The sequence below is a fragment of the Esox lucius genome, chromosome 20, assembly GCF_011004845.1.
Source record: "Esox lucius isolate fEsoLuc1 chromosome 20, fEsoLuc1.pri, whole genome shotgun sequence".
Taxonomy (NCBI): Eukaryota; Metazoa; Chordata; class Actinopteri; order Esociformes; family Esocidae; genus Esox; species Esox lucius.
In genome coordinates this window covers 22,674,327-22,694,363 of record NC_047588.1, presented here as the reverse complement: position 1 = coordinate 22,694,363, position 20,037 = coordinate 22,674,327, and the positions used below count along the sequence as shown (strand labels likewise).

The 20,037-nt window shown below is 39.8% G+C and overlaps 1 protein-coding gene across 3 annotated transcripts in view; it reads right to left on the bottom strand.

Moving 5' to 3' along the window:
* Positions 1–20,037, bottom strand: part of grik2 (glutamate receptor, ionotropic, kainate 2) — a 330,777-nt gene that overhangs the window by 117,918 nt on the left and 192,822 nt on the right. For all 3 annotated transcript variants that reach the window (XM_013139315.4, XM_020041428.2, XM_020041429.2), the window contains exons 9-10: positions 10,447–10,554; positions 3,525–3,638 (exon numbers count right to left, since the gene is read on the bottom strand). In XM_013139315.4, coding sequence (XP_012994769.2) covers positions 3,525–3,638; positions 10,447–10,554 — 222 coding nt within the window. The remainder of the gene's footprint in view (positions 1–3,524; positions 3,639–10,446; positions 10,555–20,037) is intronic.

The following is a 20,037-nucleotide window of genomic DNA, read 5'->3' as shown; positions in this document are numbered from 1 at the left end:
CTGTGTGATCATTTGTGTCCGTGCAATAAATGTGTTGGCTTTTGAAAGCTTGTCTAACTTGTGCCTGTTTCAATTTCTCCTTGCTCCAACCAAAAGATACAAGCCCAAAGACTATTGTTCTTCTTAGAACTTAATGTAAATTGTGTTACTTCAGTAGGAAGAATGTATCTCCATGTGGAAACTAGGTGAATTGCAAAAACACATTCAAATAAACTCTTCCCAATTAAGCAAAGTGAAGTAGATTTTTATAATGGACAGTCAGTGGATATTTGGTTTCTCTATGTATATTGACAAGATAAACCAAATCTAGTCACCAAATGTCCATTATCAAACAAATTTTCAAAAGAAGCAATGGTAATGTCATGTAAAAATGCATTTGGTACTCTCAGATCCAGTGATTAGAATTCTGCCGCATGGGTTAGGGGCTTGTGACTCAACAAATCGGGACTCAGACGTAACAATAGTGAGTTGTGCATCCACTTGCGACTGGCACAGTGTAGACTTGAGCATACATTGTTTGTGCCCTTTTCAGGGCTCTGAATACATATGGGACAGGTTGCCAAGGCTCATCTTATTGCGTCTGCAGAAAACAAAATTGCTTGTGGGACAGTTCTTATAAATCTTTTCGGATCCAGAAGTAATTTGAGCAGTGCTGATTATGCTGACCGTGCAGGTATGAACTTTGCAAGGTAAGTGATCAAGCCCACGTCTCACATTGTCACTGTTTCTGTGGGTGCTCCATGTTGTTGATGGCTGAACTCAGTTGAGTTTGGACCGACTCAATTGATACCCAATATCTTTGATCATCTGTCTTTGTGATGACTTTCATCTTAACTATGATTCCAAGCTCCTTTTCAAGCCTTTTCTCTAGTGAAAATAAAACCTTCATGACCGCATGCACAACTGGAGTCACCTTTCTGTCAGTGCAAATCTAGTAATCTCCAGGTAAACATCCCAGACCCTAAAACACATTTCTTTACTCGGCCATTAGTGAGTCTAGGTTTTTCTTTCATGTCACTACAAACATTAATTTCACCAGAATGTACCTTTAACATTCACTAAATCCTAGGATCAGCAGCTGTGTTTTGAAATTGTGCTCTAAGAACATGAAAATGTTTTTCTTAGATTAGATTAGCTTAGGCTAGCCTTATCTTTAAGAAAAAAGTATAGAGAAGGCTTGGAACAGCTCATGATCCGAAGCATACCACATCATCTGTAAAACACGGTAGATGCAGGATGAATTTTGAAGCGTAATGGGATATATTGTCAGCTCAGATTCAGCCAAATTCAGCGAATTCAATTGGACAGCGCTACACTTTACAGATGGACATGGACAGTTTTATAAGGCAAAGAAGTGGAATATTATGCAATGGCAGAGAATCACCTGATCTCAAACTGATCGTGCATGCATTTCATTTGCTGAAGACAAAACTTAAGACAGAAAGACCCAAGAACAAACAACAACTGAAGACAGCTGCAGTAAAGGCCTGCCAAAGCGTCATAAAGGAGGAAACCCTGCGTTTGGTGATATCCATGCGTTCCAGACTTCAAGCAGTCATTGCCTGCTAAGGATTCTCTACAAATTATTAGAAATGAACATTTTTATTTATGATTGTGTTAATTTGACCAACTACATTTGAGCCCCTTAAAAAAGGGGACTGTGTATGAAATTGGTTGCTATTCCTAAACGTTTCATACAATATTTTTGTTCAACCCCTTGATTGAAAGTTGAAAGTCTACACTTCAATTGCATCTCGGTTGTTTCATTTCAAATCTGTGGTGGCGTAAAGAGCCAAAATTATGAAAATTGTGGCAGTGTCCAAATATTTCTGGACCTAACCGTAGGCAGTGTGTAACTTATTTTTTTACAAAATTTGATCCACATTATGTTCAGTTCACCACCTGGTACCTAAAAATAAATTACGAAAATATATAGCCAGTTCTCTTCCAAGTTGTTTTATTTATAGAAGAACAATACACCACAGAGAACACATTCATTATTTTCTGGTTCTTTTGGAGTTAACAGCGAGCAAGGCCTGGTAGGATAAGGAGAGAGTGATTCTGTTGTCACCACCTGAAAAACCATAACATTTTTGGGGGTTGTCTTGCTGTTGCCGCACCTCTTGTCACTTTCATTTACTCCAAAACAGGTGACATTGATTCACAATTGCCTATGCTTCCTAATCGGACAGATTGATATCCCTGAAATGTAATTGACTTGATGTTATACTGTGATGATTACGTGTTCCATACATTATTTCTAGCTGTGTAAATATTATAATAGACATTCTCGAGTAAGCCTAAAGATTATATTTTTTCAATTACTGAAATTCTAGAAAATAATTACAATTTCTTGTGTGTTTTAAACTGTACTAAAATGTAAAAAAATAGAGGGCATGTGAGTTTTACATTTAAATGTAGAACAATAGTGTAGCCTAATAATGATCAATACTCGCCATAATAAGAGCTCTATTATGTGTTGGGGAAAAAAATGCAAAGCAGCTATGATCTGGTGCATTTGACAGGAGACAATACATTTGTAATTTTTGAAAGCACATGGAAGTCATTTAGACACTATTATCCAGAGTGACTTTTTGATATGCTTCAAACTAACAATAAAGAATAAAAGCTGTGGACACTGTCAGCACTTAGTAAGCACATTAATTCCCCCAGCCTAGCTTGATGTAGTAACAATAAAAGTTACTTTTTTGGACCAATGTCTTTATTCTCTTTCGCTCTTGCAACGTGTTGCATTCAGACAATTTGTTTACTCCATTTGACAGAGCAAACAAAAGAAAAACCTATAAGAGCTTCAATGGCCCAAAAGTGCCTCATTGTCCTCTTTGTCCCCAAAAGCACTAAGAACAGCATAAGGTATCAGGGGATTTTATCTGGGAGTAAATGTCATTATGCTCAGTCGGGTTGTACATTAAATCACAGTGATGAAGTGGTCATTACAAAATGCTGAGCTAGCTATATTACAGTACTGGTTATATTTACTAATCTTCACTACCGCTACAACTCTTTCGTCTTTAACTCTCAGAGGCCCTGAATGTCTTGGTTCACTTAGTATCACTGAGTAGAGAAACAACAGCTCAATAGAAGGGCTAATATAATGGTAGATGGAGTGAGGCTGACCCTTAAACTGGGATATCTTATTGAACAATCAATCAGCCAATTAGCCCTGCCTAAAACTGTTCTCAACCAATTGGAATGGGATCTCTCAGCAGTGAAGTGAACTGGTAATTTAAAAGTAGTATGCTTTACTTTGTGTGCCACCAACCGTCCTGTGAAAAAGGGGAAAGTCAAACCGTGCAGACAAAGCCTAACCAGAAGGCAGAACTCAGGTGGAGCACTTTTCCAAAGGAAAACTAAAATTCATACAACATCTTTCCCAAGGAGTCAATTAAGTCTGACAGCAGTTTGGGGCATTTATACTCTCATAGATAAATGTAACAGAAAAATAAGAGCAAGCAGATGAACAGTAACGATGATAAGACACAAACTGTCAACACAGTACTTACCAGTATGGTGGATACAACTAAAGATCTGTTTGATAAGGAGTCTGTGACATTCGATGTCTTCCCCTTCTGGTGGTCTGTCATGTTCAATCCACTTGGAGGGTCCCATGTCCCAATCTGAAAAGGAGAAAATAAACACACAAAACATGAGCATTTATTGGTAAAGAGGGGCAGGTCTTTTGTGTCCTCTCATCCTTATGGTTTCATTCCATTTTCATCTGCTCTCAACAGATAATGTTATCCAACTAAAGGCACAACAACACTACTCCTATATCTGGGGCTTCTGATGTATTTTTTTTATTAGTAAACAAAATTATTCAGGAAGGTGCATAAAGGCAACATAGAATAATGGAAGGTCAGCAGCAGCTGAAAGGCACAAATGGAAGGTCTGTGCAGCTATGGTGTTTGCAAGCTTCTATTAGTTAACTTTTGGTCTCAACTCGCAAATACAACACTTTAGAGGATGTTCTCTCACATGCATGCTTAATATGAATATGGAATTTAATTCTGCCTTTTAAAGGCCAAACAGGTGTTGAGTATAACCAAACCACATTTATTCTCTGCTCTTCACTATCACTGAACCGACAAGCTATTTTTAGAGGATGCACCAATCAGTTTTTCCATAGGCTGATACAGATGGCCAATCTTTTATTTTTTTCTTTAAAAAACTAATTGTGAAGAGGTGGCTGATTTTATGAGACCAGATGGACCTACTATTTTGACAAATAAGCCTCTCATTTTTATTCATATTGTCCAAACATTTTGGATATAAAAGGTATTATTTGTCTTAATTGTTTTAATAGTCTGGTGTGTAATACACAAAGCTTGTGGTGGGAATAACAATTCAAAGAGTTAAAATCATACTTTGGTTAGGCATTCTATTGTAGCCTACATACATATGTATGCTTACCTTATAAAAATAAATGGACTTCTATTCATAATAATAACATTTCTTAGGATGGTTGGTGAGTGAACAGAAGTGAAGTAACGCAAAGGCACAATACTTTTAAATTACCAGTTCACTTAACTTCTGAGGAAAGGTCCCCTTCCAATTGGTTGAGAACAGTTTTAGGCAGGGCAAATTGGGTGATTGATTGTTCAATAAGATGTCCCAGTTTAACAGTCTACCTCTTTCACTACCAAGTGATGCTGAACCAAGACATTCAGGGCCTCTGAAAGTTAAAGACGAAAGGGTTGTGTAGAGACAGTGAAGAGTGAGAAAAGTTACTACAATGAGTACTGTACTATAGCTAGCTCAGCATTTTGTAATGACCACTGCATTACGTGATTAAATGTCCAACCCGACGCACTGATTATAATGCATATTCTAAATATTTCACAATGTTCAGTTTATTTTGTTCATATTCAAACTATGAAAAAATGCCTGAGTATCTATCATTTGTACTTATTTTATTTTTCTTGCCTTTTATTAGAAATCCCTTTATTTCTTTGTACAGTTTTCGAAATAACGTTATTTGTGAGACAACCAAAATGGAAGTTTTTCTCCATTTACTGAAAGCTCAGCTGCAGGAGGTGGAATGTTATTGTCAAGTCTGGTCCTGTTCCAACTTCAAACTCCTGATGTCTACGGTCTTTTGAGCCACTGGCCTCACGGACACACACAACCCAATTCCCCAATGCTTAGGTCGAACACCATTACGTACACCTGCGTCCCGTCATCACCGCCACCTGTATCCAATTCCCTCTCATCACTTAAGTGGCAGGTCCACAGGAGGATGGAACTTGCACCCTGGTAGTAGCCCTGTCCGGCAAAGTACACGGGATCAGACACAAGTAAGCGCAGCTGACAACACTAATTACCTGTCCTCCTCTCCCTTCATAAGATTGTCACAAACCAGACGTGAGAGAGCCCCTGGAACAGAGTACATGCTGCAGAGCCATAAAGGAAATACTAATCTAAAAGACAGACGAACTGGCCAGAGACGGGCTAAGCGAGGGGGTGCGCCGTCCCCAGGGAGACGCTCTCAACCTAAAGAGGAACGGGATAACCTTTAAGTTGCTGCTTAACCTACTTATCTTTTTGTTCATTGCTGACTAGAAGATTTATGTTGTGCTTTGGCACCTTTGATTTACATTGTGTTTGGAAAAGAAAAAGAAAATAATTAATAGAACATATTTTTATATAAAACAAAACAGAGCATCACGCCTCTATTTCCACCTTCCCGGACAAGTGGTATTGTCACAAGTATCTGCAACGCTCACACTCACCTTAAATAAGTTACAATTGGTGTTTAGCTTTTAGGCGTTCTGTTATGTAAGCCCTGTATCTGCACATTTGCCAGTGTTTTAGTCCTGTTCTTTACCCACTGTAGGTCACTCTGCCTTATGTTTTGCATTTTTATAGTCCTTTTTGTTTTGAGCATTAATTTTATTTTAGCCCTTTGTTTCATCTGCCCCTGCTTTCTGACTTCCTCAATCCCTACAATAATGCAACTTGGACCTCTCCCAGACAGCTGGCGAACAGCGCAGGGTGCTGCGTCAACATGATGAGCAACTGGTCCCTCTGGGGCTGACTATGGATCCGTGACCAAACAAATCTAACAAGCTGAGGATTATTGGCAACGATCTATCCTAGCGAACCAACCACTCAAACCACCCAGCGTTGTGCTGTGGTCAGCAAAGCTTGTTTCTTCCAGATTAGTATGATAAGAAGCAATCTAAACATTCAAGCGTTGTCCAATTCGTCCAGGGTCCACTGAGGCAGAGGGACAGCCATGTTTCTCTTCATTGTCTAGGGTAGGTATAAGTGTGATGGAATCATCTCATTCTAACAGACCCTTTTATGTCGCTGTTTTATTCCCTGGCTGTCCCTCAAGTCTTGTATTTACAACTCCAGTGGACTGTGGTTGGAATCTTCATGGACCAGGCCCTCGTCTCCTCCCTGAACATTCCCATCTATCCACTCTCCTCTCCTTATTTAAACCCTGTATAGCAGACCAGTGGCATCCAGCATGGGCTGGATCCCTCTCCGTGGAAGGAGAGCACCAGGAATGCATCCCCTTCCTACTTCTCACCGCACCCTTTCACAAACATCCCGGCTGTAAAGCAGGACAACCAGGAGGTGTTTTCCATGACCCACGCTACCCGTCTCCCTCCTCATTGCCCCTGGACTGCGCCGGTGACCTGCTCACTGGCACTGCGGCCCCACACAGCCGTATCTACCACGTGTATAGCCAAAACTATATGTAAATGGAGGAGTACATCCAGGATGCACTGATGCAGGGTTTCATTCACTGTTCCACCTCCCCTGCATCAGCAGTCTTCTTCGTGCAAAAGAAGTACCACTATCCACTAACGTTGGTCCCACTCGCTTATAGAAGAGCCATATGAAAAGTCTAAGCACTACGAATACTTCCGTCAGTGAGCCAGGCATTTCTGAAAGAGTTGATTTGGCCCGTGCTTGGACATCACATGGTCATGTACATTGTATACATTCTGTATACTCGGATGGAGGTACAGAATGTAGAGGCAATCAGGCTTGTGGGCCAGTCCCCACCAGCATAAAGGGGCTTAGACATTTCCTAAATATCATAAATATCTGATGTGGACACAATAGATCAGCTGATGACCATCTGGATGCACCCATGTCTCCACAAAATCCATTACCTGTCAAGAACTGGAGGCCCACCTTGGTGTGGTACCTCATCCAGTAAATAAGTTCCTATTCTGTATGTAGGCACACCGAATGCACCTGAAAATCCCCAGTGGAAAAACTCCTCACCTTTCAGCAACCATGTTCAATATTATCCATAATTTGTTACTAATCTCCCATCTGATCAGTTACCACTTTCAGTTTGTGTGGAAAGGTTTTCTAAGTTGTGCCATTTCATCCCCCTCTCTGGTCGCACCACTGCTCTGCAGGTCGCTGTGCTAGCAGGTCTTCCGGCACTGTGGAATTTTGGAGGACATCATCTCCAACCGTGGCCCTAAATTCACATCTTGAGCATCGAGAGCCTTTATGAGGGGGTTCACGTTCAGCCTCACATCCAGGTACAGGCTTCAGTCCAACAGGTAATTGGGCTGGATCAACCAGGAGCTCGAGAGGTCCCTGAGAAACCACTGCAAGGACACACTGAGGGAGTGGGCTTGGTTTCTGCCACAGGCGGAGTATGCCCAGAATTTCCTCTGCCACTCCTCCACCAGACTCTCTCCAGTGCATCCTTGGATACAGGTAAGCTCTGACCCCGTGGATTCTGAGTCATACTAAAGACCCTGCAGTGGATTACTATTTCCAGCACAAATGAGGCTACAGCATGCCATATGTCAGCAGAAGACCCAAGCATACCGCCACAGTGAGGCCACCATGTACCATCCTGAAGACGGTATGTTTGCTCCACCCGCCCTGCTACTCTGGTTTGTGAGGCCCTTCAGAGAGTCCTGACTAAAGACTATTGACACTGCCCACTTGTGTTTATGTAAGTATGCAATCTTGATGTGGTTGTGCACTCTTGTAACCTTTGCCCAACACAGCCGGAAGAGGACCTTCCACCCCACAGAGTCCGGTTTCTTCCTGGGTAATTTGAATGATCACTGTGCCTTTTGTTTTGCCTTTTATTGTAGTTTTTGTTTTGAGCCTTTGTTTTAAAACCTGCTGTTCTATCTATACAGTTATAAAGTGTGCAATTATAATGAACACTTATTAAACACAATATTATAAGTAGCCAATTCATCTTCAACAAGGTGTCCGCAACTGTTTTAACAGTAGTCTAGGTTCTGCTTTTTGGGTGGAAAGAAGTTATTTCCAGTTTTTGCCAAAACCTTTTGGGTCAGAAATGTATCAGCATATCTAAACTACCAATTTCATTATTGTAGTATCCTAGAACTGTTGATACTGTGTCATTATTGTTTTGTAAACAATCATTTTCATTTCTGAATTAATTTAGCACCAACGGTTTATTGAATGGTTGACCATGAAAGAGATGAAAATAACACTCATGCCCTTTAGCATCTGGTGTTTATTTGTGCCCTCTGCTTTTATAAAATCTACATTGTTCTCTTGCATTAGGTTCATATTCTAAAAGTGAATTAGTCGGTTCACCCCAATGATTTATTTACAACCCTCCATTTTAAAGATACAATATCTTGTACTGATTTACCTTCTTCAGGTTTTATTTAGAGTCTGAATCATATACATGTTTGGTTCTTCCATTTAGGATTTCCCTTTCTAAATGGAACTTGCTCCAATTAGATGCATTGTGCTTTTGGTACTAGCTAACCTGCACTATGTTCTCCCATGTTACCTCTTTGAGGTTCAAAGTGAATTTGCAAAAATATTGGCCAGACGCCATCTCATTTGGTTCTGGTCATGGGCATCAGTTGTGACTACATGTAGAAGGTACATGTTTTACTTGGCCCTACCCTGGAGCACCAGGTAATTCACGTGCTGTGCGCTCTGTGTTACCAACTAAATTAAACCAGTTTGGGGCAAAGCACTATCTACACAGTGATTGTTCCACTAGGTTACAAGTTATCCAGTTGGCATATTGCAATAAAAGGTGAGAGTGGCCAATCGGGGTGCGTGCCCAACCCACTAGAAGAGTAGCAGCTACATTGTCACTTTTTGAAGAGTTGAGAGTGACAGAGATTTTTGCTGCTGTAGACTAGGCTTCACCTCAGATGTTTGATTGAGGTTTTATGGCCTTGATACTGCTCCCGGTTAGGACATGGTGTGCTGTTGGGGAGAAGGCAGTCAGTGTATTACACTTTGCCTTCAGAGACCACTGGCTGGCCAGACATGCTCCTTTTAGTAGGATGCTATGTTCATTGCTTTGCCCCTTCCTTAATAGCATGTATTAACCACTAGCGTATCACACCAAGTGGCCGACCAAAAAGGAACTATATTACATGAATTAGGGCTTTCAAAATATCAGTTTTCACTACACGGTTGTCATGGCCAAAATAATTAACGGTAACGATATTATCGCGATATCTATAGAAAATGTGAAAAAAAAAATGCTGTCAGTCAAAATCATCAACTTTGATGTGCTTTTTTCTCTTTTTTGGCAAATGATTTACACTCAAAATAAGAATGTATGGTGGTGGAGAGACTGTAACCGTAACTGTACAAATAAAAAAATAAAACCATACAAAAACAACCATTACACTTAATGGATAGTGAAAAGGCCACTGATAAACAAAAGATCCACAGGCCTAATACCCAGAGGTGTTTTTGGAAAAATACAAAACATTTTCACCTAGTGAATAGGCTACGAAAAGGCGTTAATCCAAACACTTGTGTATAGGTCCGGTGTATAGGTCCAGACAAATGCATCGTTTTGCCATGAATAAGCCATGGAAAAAACGAGAATTTGCTACTAAAGTGGCGCGTCTTTCCGTATGTTTCCGGATCTCTCCCGGGGGTTCTAGTTGAGCTAACGAGTTGATTTCTACACCAGTGCATAGGTCACGTCTCCTTTAAGCACATACACCATTTGTCTATATGTGACAAAAATAAGGTGTCGACAAACCGAGAGGAGTTTTTGGAAAAATAGAACTTCAGTTTCGCCTAGTGAATACGATATTATCATGTGTATTATTAACATGATATCAATATTTCATTTTTTGAATATCACGATTATCATCAATACCGGTATATCGCGAGGAAGGGAACGGCCTGCAGAAGGGCCGCATTCTGGCCAAGCCGTGGTGAAGAGAGGACCTGAATCAATGTATCAAGTCACGCTTTTAGTAACTGATGACTTAAAACCTATATGGTCTTAAAACGAGATTTAAGTTTGTATTCAGGTTATGCATGCATGACAGGACATATTCTGTTGTCATAACTTGTTCCATTACTCAGTGAAGCAAGGTTATATTCATAAGCCAAAGTTATGGATGTGCAAACATTGTTGTGTATTCTAAATATGCACATTATATACATATATACACATGCACAAACACACACCTTCTCCAGTCCATCCTCCTTCAGACTAATCACATCCAAGTCAAAGTCTGTCCTTAAGCCATTGGTTCTGTTAAAAGCGATCCGCCCAGTCAGGCCATCCCAATGGGCCTGGAAGAGGGAGAGAGAGACAGAGAAAGGAAGTAAAGAACGAGAAGGTAAAAGTGTAAAAAAGAATAAGAATCAAAAAGAGTGGAGTTTTAGAAAGCAGAGTGAGAAAAGGAGGAGAGATGGAGAGGTCAAAATAGAAGCGTACACAGATGAAAGAAAAACTGAAATTGAATAGGGAGAGAGAAAATAGATTAATGATAACCAAAGAGCACGGCCCTGTGTGTGTGTGTGTGTGTGTGTGTGTGTGTGTGTGTGTGTGTTCATAGGAGCTCACTCATTTTCTGCAAAATAAAGAAGCGCATTATTTATGAGAATTGTATTGTATAAATTTAAGCAAGGTTTAAAAATAGCACGCACACACACACACACAGGGCCTTGCACAGACCTTTTGAGGGTGTGGAATCTGAGCACTAACAATTACAATACAAATGTATGTTTCATTGGAAGTGAATGTGCGTAGATAATGAGAACAACAGAAACCTCCTAACAAGGGGCATTGGCCGGAATGACAAAAAAAGGGTTCCCCAGATATATGCCGGAAGCGAAATAGATGTTGTGCACTGTGCGCCCCTTTGCTTTGTCATGGCTGTTAGCTTTTGCGATGCACATCACGCAGACAGACAACTTATTCCCACCTGCTGGAGTGACACGTGTTGCGCAGACAGATGAAGCATGCCATCTGAGAGAATGATGCTTGTCACGCAGATAGAAATGCCAGCATTGATGGTCAAAAAAGGCACTAAAGTTGTGTCTGAAGGGAAAGGGGCAGGGGCTCAAACACCCCCTGTAGTCTACAAGTGAGAGAACATTTCCACACACATTGCCATGTACCGATAGAAATACATGAATAATACAGTAGTCTAAATTATATTTTGTAACTTCACTTAAATCACACTTGATCATTTAAATAAAGAATGGCCCATTTTTAAAACCACTATGATCTTTGAAGTTGTGTAGGCAAACTACAATATAACCAACCATTGTCATACAATGTTCCATTGTATAATGTTACCATCGCAGCAAAAACACTGGGCCCCAAACGTAAATTAGGAAATTAGGCTACTAGACATAAGAACTAAACATTTTCTCACGATTTGTACTCCAGAAACACAGTCACCTAATATTTTCTGATATCAATAGGTAGCCTACTTTGGAGAAAGGTGCATTTACTGTGTATTTATCTGATGGCGCAGTTTGTATCTGGAGAACATTTATACTAAATATATAGATTGTCATGATGATATAAACAAATGGAGTTACTGTCTGTACAATCTTGAGTGATAGTAATTACTTTATAGTGTTACAAAATATGACAGTGTGTTACACCCCGTCTCCAGTCCACAGAATATTTAGCTAGGATGCGTAACTACAAGATTTATGGATTTTACAAACCCGCCAATTAGAAGTTAAATCAAGTTGTTTTACCAACTAATGGAACATATGGCTTTCACTGAATGCATAGGGATATTGTTTTATTTGTGCTTCTGTGGTACATTGCCAAGTAGGTAAGTCTAAAAGTACCAGCATGATTTGTGTTGGAATTTTGTAGCCTATGCAGACAGAATACTAAGATTAGAGTTATCATTGACTGCTCTAGGAGAGCAGGTCACTATGGCTGCAGCTACAGGCAGCCCAATATGTCATTAACTGGTTGTTTCAAGCAGGAATCTGCTATTGAAACAAAGCAAAACATTCACTCCCTCCTCTGATTCTATGAAAAGCTGGCGGATGTGGCAGGGGTAAGGTAACACCTATGACATTTATATCCCAAGCTATGGATACATGTACCATCCATAAAAAAAATATAATTTGAACTATGTTCTGAGGCTGTGCATTTCCTTTTTTTTACATTGGAGGTAAACAAGCAGATGATGGTTTCTGATTCTGTTTAGGTATAACAGGTCATCTAAGCTCATGATGCATTCATATGTGTTACAGCTTTTGCATTTCTATGTTCAATGTATTTTAGTCATAGCTTGTGTTTCTTTGTTTTGTTTCAATCCCCTGTGTTTACTGATTTCACCTGTGTCTCATTTGCCTCTTGTAACCCCTTTATTTACAGTTAGGTCCAGAAATATTTGGACACTGACACAATTTTCATCATTTTGGCTCTGTACGCTACCACAATGGATTTGAAATAAAACAACTGAGATGCAATTGAAGTGCAGACATTCAGTATTAATTCAAGGGGTTGAACAAAAATATTGCATGAATTGTTTAGGAATCGCAATCATTCTCATATCCAGTTCCCTTATTTCAGGGGCTCAAATGTAATTGGACAAAGGAACACAATCATAAATAAAATGGTAATTTTAAAAACTTTATCGAGAATCCTTTGTAGGCAATGACAGCTTGAAGTCTGGAACACATGGACATCACCAAACACTGGGTTTCCTCCTTCGTGATGCTTTACCATGCCTTTACTGCAGCTGTCTTCAGTTGTTGTTTGTTCGTGGATCTTTGTGCCTTAAGTTGTCTTCAACAAGTGAAATGCAAGCTCGATCGGGTTGAGATCACGTGATTGACTCTGCCATTGCATAAAATTCCACTTTAAAACCTTAAAAAACCCTGGGTTGCTTTCGCAGTATGTTTTGGGTCATTCTCCATCTGTTAAGTTAAGCGCGTCCAATTAACTTTGCTGATTTTGGCTGCATCTGAGCATACAATATATCCCTATACATGTCAGAATTCACCCGGCTGTTTCTGTCATGTCACATCATCAATAAATACTTGTGACCCAGTGCCTTTGTAAGCCATGCATGCCCATGCCATCACACTGCCTCCACAGTGTTTTACAGGTATTGTGGTATGCTTCGGATCATGAGCCGTTCCATGTCTTATCCATACTTTTTTCTTCCCATCATTCTGGTAAAGGTTGATCTTAGGTCCATCTGTACAATGAATGCTATTCCAGAACTGGGCTGGCTTTTTTAGACGTTTTATTGGCAAAGTCTAATATGGCCTTAATATTCTTGAGGATTATAAATGGTTTGCACCTTGTAGTGAACCCTCTGTATTTGCTCTCGTGAAGTATTCTCTTTATGGTAGACTTGGATAATGATATGCCTACCTACTTTCTCTGAATGTACGAAACTGTTGATTTGGCCACTCCTAATGTTCCTGCCATCACTGATTTTTTTGCAGCCTAAGGATGGCTTGTTTCACTTGCATTGAGAGCTCTTTTGACCGCATGTTGTGGGTTCACAGCAACAGCATCCAAATACGAATGCCACACCTGGAATCAACTCCAGACCTTTTACCAGCTTTATGGACGAAGAAATAACAAAGGAGTAGTCCACACCAGTCCATGAAACAGTGTTTTAGTCAATTGTCCAATTACAGTGGGGAGAACACGTATTTAATACACTGCCAATCTTGCAGGTTTTCCCACTTACAAAGCATGTAGAAGACTGATATTTTTTTATCATAGGTACTCTTCAACTGTGAGTGACGGAATCTAAAACAAAAATCCAGAAAATCACATTGTATGACTTTTAAGTAATTAATTAGCATTTTATTGCATGACACAAGTATTTGATACATCAGAAAAGCAGAACTAAATATTTGGTACAGAAACCTTTGTTTGCAATTACAGAGATCATACGTTTCCTGTAGTTCTTGACCAGGTTTGCACACACTGCAGCAGGGATTTTGGCCCACTCCTCCATACAGACCATCTCCAGATCCTTCACGGTTGGGATGGTGTTCTTGGGGTTGTACTCATCCCTCTTCTTCCTCCAAACACGGTGAGTGGAGTTTAGGCCAAAAAGCTCTATTTTTGTATCATCAGACCACATTACCTTCTCCTATTCCTCCTCTGGATCATCCAGATGGTCATTGGCAAACTTCAGACGGCCTGGACATGCGCTCGCTTGAGCAGGGGGACCTTGCGTACGCTGCAGGACTTTCATCCATGACGGCGTAGTGTGTTACTAATGGTTTTCTTTGAGACCGTGGTCCCAGCTCTCTTCAGGTCATTGACCAGGTCCTGACGTGTAGTTCTGGGCTGATCCCTCACCTTACTCATGATCATTGATGCCCTATGAGGTGAGATCTTGCCTGGAGCCCCAGACCGAGGGAGATTGACCGTCATCTTGAACTTCTTACATTTTCTAATAATTGTTGCCTTCTCACCAAGCTGCTTGCCAATTGTCCTGTAGCCCATCCCAGCCTTGTGCAGGTTTACAATTTTATCCCTGATGTCCTTACACATCTCTCTGGTTTTGGCCATTGTGGAGAGGTTGGAGTCTGTTTGATTGAGTGTGTGGACAAGTGTCTTTTATATAGGTAACGAGCTCAAACAGGTGCAGTTAATACAGGTAATGAGTAGAAAACAGGAGGGCTTCTTAAAGAAGGTCTGTGAGAGACGAAATTCTTACTGGTTGGTAGGTGATCAAATACTTATGTCATGCAATAAAATGCTAATTAATTATTTAAAAATCATACAATGTGATTTTCTGGATTTTTGGTTTCCGTCTCTCACAGTAGAAGTGTACCTATGATATAAATTACAGACCTCTACATGCTTTGTAAGTAGGAAAACCTGCAAAATCGGCAGTGTATCAAATACTTGTTCTCCCCACTGTATGTTTGGTCCCTTGAAAAAGAGGCTGCTACACATTAAAGAGCTCTAATTCCTAAACCGGGGATGTGAATACCCTCACATTAAAGCTGAGAGCACACTTTAAGCCCATATTCATTATTTAACTGTAAGTTGAATATATTATGGTAAACAGCCAAAGTAACAAAACTTGTGTCAGTGTCCAATTATTTCTGGACCTAACTGTACTGTAGTTTCCCTAGTTCCCTGTGTTTGGTGTTGGTTATTGTTTTGCTGTATGCAATGTTGCCTTATTAAGTTATTAAGCCTGTTAAAAGTCATCGTTCTACCACCTCTGTGCCTGTATCCTATTGTTGCATGTTACAATATGTTACATTCTTCTTGAATTGATAAATAAATGTAATTTACTTATAGATACAAAAATGGATATAGCTGCTTCATACACATACTTTATATTGAAGAATCACACCCAGTACTTAGGTATGTTAGGTCTTCTCTCAGAGACCAATTAGTAACAAAAACAATATTAGGCTGCATATGTTAATCCAGACTATGAGACATGTTAATTATTTATGTAGATTTTACTAATTGCAATTTTTGTCCTATACCTGCCAGCAGGAGGATTAGTAGTTAGCCAAATCTCTCCCTAATAGCATGCAGATCTGCTCACTCAAATGTGTTTATTTCCATTATCATCAACCTAATAATTAGGCATATGGTCATGGACTGACATGATACCAAGGAAGGGCCTGCTTTCTTAGAATAATTGACATTATCTTTGAACAAAATAATGAGTTGAGTCTGGAGTTCCACATTACATAAATATAGTACATTCATAACAAAACACAGCAAATATACATGATTTAAATACAAAATAACAACTGGCCAATTTATGTAATCAAGGAAAATGTAATTAATACATTTAGAATACATGTACACGTATATCACCAAATTAATTTAATAGGCATTAAAACATGTTTTCAATGCATTTGAAAATGTATTAGAAAATACATACAAAATATATATTAATATTATAAACACTTTTGTTTTTGCCCCCATTTATCATAAACTGAAATCAAATATCTAAGACTTTCTTTGTATACAAAAGGCCTATTTCTCTCAAATATTGTTCACAAATCTGTCTAAATCTCTGTTAGTGAGAACTTCTTTGCCAAGATAATCCATCCACCTCACAGGTGTGGCATATCAATATGCTGATTAGACAGCATGATTATTGCCTCAGGCTGGCCACAATAAAATGTGCAGTTTTACTGTATTGGGGGGATGAGGTGATGGCCGTGGATGAATGGCACAACAATGAGCCTCAGGATCAGTATCTCTGTGCATTCAAAATGTCATCAATAAAATGCACCTGTGTTCGTTGTCCATAACACACGCCTGCCCATACCATAACTCCACCGTCACCATGGGCCACTCGATCCACAACACTGACATCAGCAAACCGCTCACCCACACGAAGCCATACACGCTGTCTGCCATCTGCCCTGTATAGTGAAAACCGGGATTCATCCGTGACGAGAACCACCTTAAAGTGCCAGACGCCATCGAATGTGTGCATTTGCCCACTCAAGTCGGTTACAACGACGAACTGCAGTCAGGTCAAGATCCCGATGAGGATGAAGAGCATGCAGATGAGCTTCCCTGAGACGCTTTCTGACAGTTTGTGCAGAAATTCTTTGGTTATGCAAACCGATCGTTGCAGCAGCTGTCCAAGTGGCTGGTCTCAGACGATCTTGGAAGTGAAGATGCTGGATGTGGAGGTCCTGGGCTGGTGTGGTTACATGTGGTCTGCGGTTGTGAGGCTGGTTGGATGTACTGCCAAATTCTCTCAAACACCTTTGGAGACAGCTTATGGTGGAGAAATTAACATTCAAATCACAGGCAACAGCTCTGGTGGACATCCCTGCAGTCAGCATGACAATTGCACGCTCCCTCAAAACGTGCGTCATCTGTGGCATTGTGCTGTGTGATGAAACTGCACATTTTAGAATGGCCTTTTATTGTGGCCACCCTAAGGAATTTAGCAAGCTCAAATTGAGTTTGATTACGTTTTCATGTATCGTTTTGCTGAAAACAACGGCAACACCACATTTGTAATTTATGTCGATTTATTTCTGTACAATACCATTCAAAAGTTTGGGATCACTTGTTTTGTCCTTGTTTTTGAGAAGCACATTTCTGTCCATTAAAATAACATGAAATGGATCAGAAATACAGTTTAGACATTGCTAATGTTGGAAATGACTATTGTAGCTGGAAACAGCTGATTATAAATTGAATATCTACATATGCGTACACAGGCCCATTTCTAAGCAACCATGAGTACTCTGTTCCATGTTGTATTTGCTAATCCAAGTTAATCATTTTAAAAGGCTATGTGATCATTGGGAAACCCTACTGCAATAATGTTAGCACAGTTGAAAACTGGCGATCTTTAGACTAGTTGAGTATCTGAAGTATCTAAAGCATCAACATCAAGCATCAAGTGGGTATCCACAATATTATTGTTAGCGTTGTCTTACAATTAGGAATATCAGCTGGCCTCTTCTTTTATCTAGGAACATTGACAGGAGTCTTATTCCTATACCCTCACCATGAGATAGAGTGCAGGTGAGGCCGCAGGCTGTTAGCCAGTCTGCTAGCATAGTGGAGTCTGTCAATAGCATAGCCAGAGTAGTTAGTACAGTTTTACCTATTGCCACTGTGACTCTTCCAGGCTGAGAAAAGTTAAACAAGGTAGTGCTAACAATAGCAACCATATTATGATAAAGCCTTCCTCCACCTCGGTCACAAACAAAAATGACTATCAACTCGCATCCCAAAATGGGACTCCTAAATGTTAGATACCTTGCTCCAAAGGCAGTTGCAGTAAATTAATCTCTGATCATAAACTATATGTTATTGTGTGAAACGTGGCTAAAGCCTGATTAATTCACTGCCCTAAATGAGGCATCTCCTCCTGGCTATACTAGTGATCACATCCCCCCTGCATCCTGAAAAGGAGGGGGTGTTGCTAATATTTACTCTCAAACACATCACTGGTTTTCATTCTTTTGAAGTTTTACTCATGAAAGTTAACCAGGCTGGTGAATGGTTTTACATAGCTACTATTTACAGGCCCCCCGAGCCATACACAATGTTCCTCAATGAGTTTCCAGAATTCTTGTCTAAACTTGTAATCATGGCAGATAGTATTCAAATTTCTGGCGATTTCAATATTCATATGGAAAAGTCCAATGACCCTCAAGACTTTGAAGCCTGCCACAATTATACCTTAGATTCAGTCCTGTCACAAGAAATAGATTTTGTAGATCTAATAATTTCCCCAAAAAATCCTGGATTATCGGATCACTGTCTTATTACATTTACCGTTAAAACAAGAAATCCACTTGCTCCGCAAAGAATGAGTTTCAAAAGCTATACAATAAATTCTCGGACTACAAATAGATTTGATATTCTTACAAGTTCACTCATCAACAAACGAGTAAATAAATCCGATAACTATCAAATCCTAGGATCTAAACACAACACTGCGAAAGACTTTGGATAAGGTTGCACCACTAAAAACAAAAGAAATACGCAACTAGTAACTTGCTCCCTGGAACACAGACAAAACTAGATCACTCAAGCAAGCCTCCATAAATTTAGAGTGAAAGTGGCGCTCCACCAAGTTGGAAGTATTCAGACTAGCCTGGATAGACAGTACACTACAATACCGAAAAGCCCTCACATCTTCTCTTCGATATAGTTGTAAAGATAACAAAAAAGCAACGCACAACAAGTGAAGTGGGTCTTCACTTTAGCTGTAATGAATACATGAACTACTTTGATGAAAAGATCATCACCATTAGAAAACAAATAACTGACTCCTCCTTAAATTGTTACAATCCCCAAAATCTCGAATGTCCTGAACTTCCCTGACCAGGTAATTTTTGTATCCCGTATTGCTCGACACATTCACTAAATTTGTAATAAGTTCTTATCCCACAAACTGTCAGCTAGACCTGACTCCAAATATCCGTCCTGTTGCTTCTTGATCTTAGTGCTGCTTTTGACACTATTGATCACTCCTTTCTCTTGGAGAGACTAGAAACCCATATTGGGCTATGTGGATATCCAATTAAATCGTATTTATCTGAAAGATATCAGTTCGTATGTGTGGATGGCAGATCTCACAGTGAACCTTGATGGCTGCATGGTCATATCCCAAAAAACTGTAAGAAACCTCAGCGTTACCCTTGACCCTGACCTCTCCTTTGATGAACATGTAAAATATGTCTCAAGAGTTGCTTATTTTCATCTTTGAAACATTGCAAAAATCTGAAACTTTCTATCAAAAACTGATGCAGAAAAACAAATACATGCTTTTGTTACTTCTAGTTAAGATTACAGCAATGGTCTTTTTTCCGGTTACCCTGACAAATCAATTGTCAGGGTGCTGCACACGGCTGCTAGAATCCTAACTAGAACCATTTCTAGAGGCTAGTACTGGAGGCATCACCCCAGTACTAGCCTCTTTACACTGGCTGCCTGTTAGAATTAGGGCTGATTTTATGGTTTTATTGTTAATCAATACATGGACTTGTTCTTACTTACCTCGCTGAAATGATCCAGCCATACACACACCTAAAGGATTATTAGGAACACCTGTTAAATTTCTCATTAATGCAATTATGTAATCAACCAATCACATGGCAGTTGCTTCAATGCATTTAGGGGTGTGGTCCTGGTCAAGACAATCTCCTGAACTCCAAACTGAATGTCAGAATGGGAAAGAAAGGTGATTTAAGCAATTTTGAGCGTGGCATGGTTGTTGTTGGTCTGAGTATTTCACAATCTGCTCAGTTACTGGGATTTTCATGCACAACCATTTCTAGGGTTTACAAAGAATGGTGTGAAAA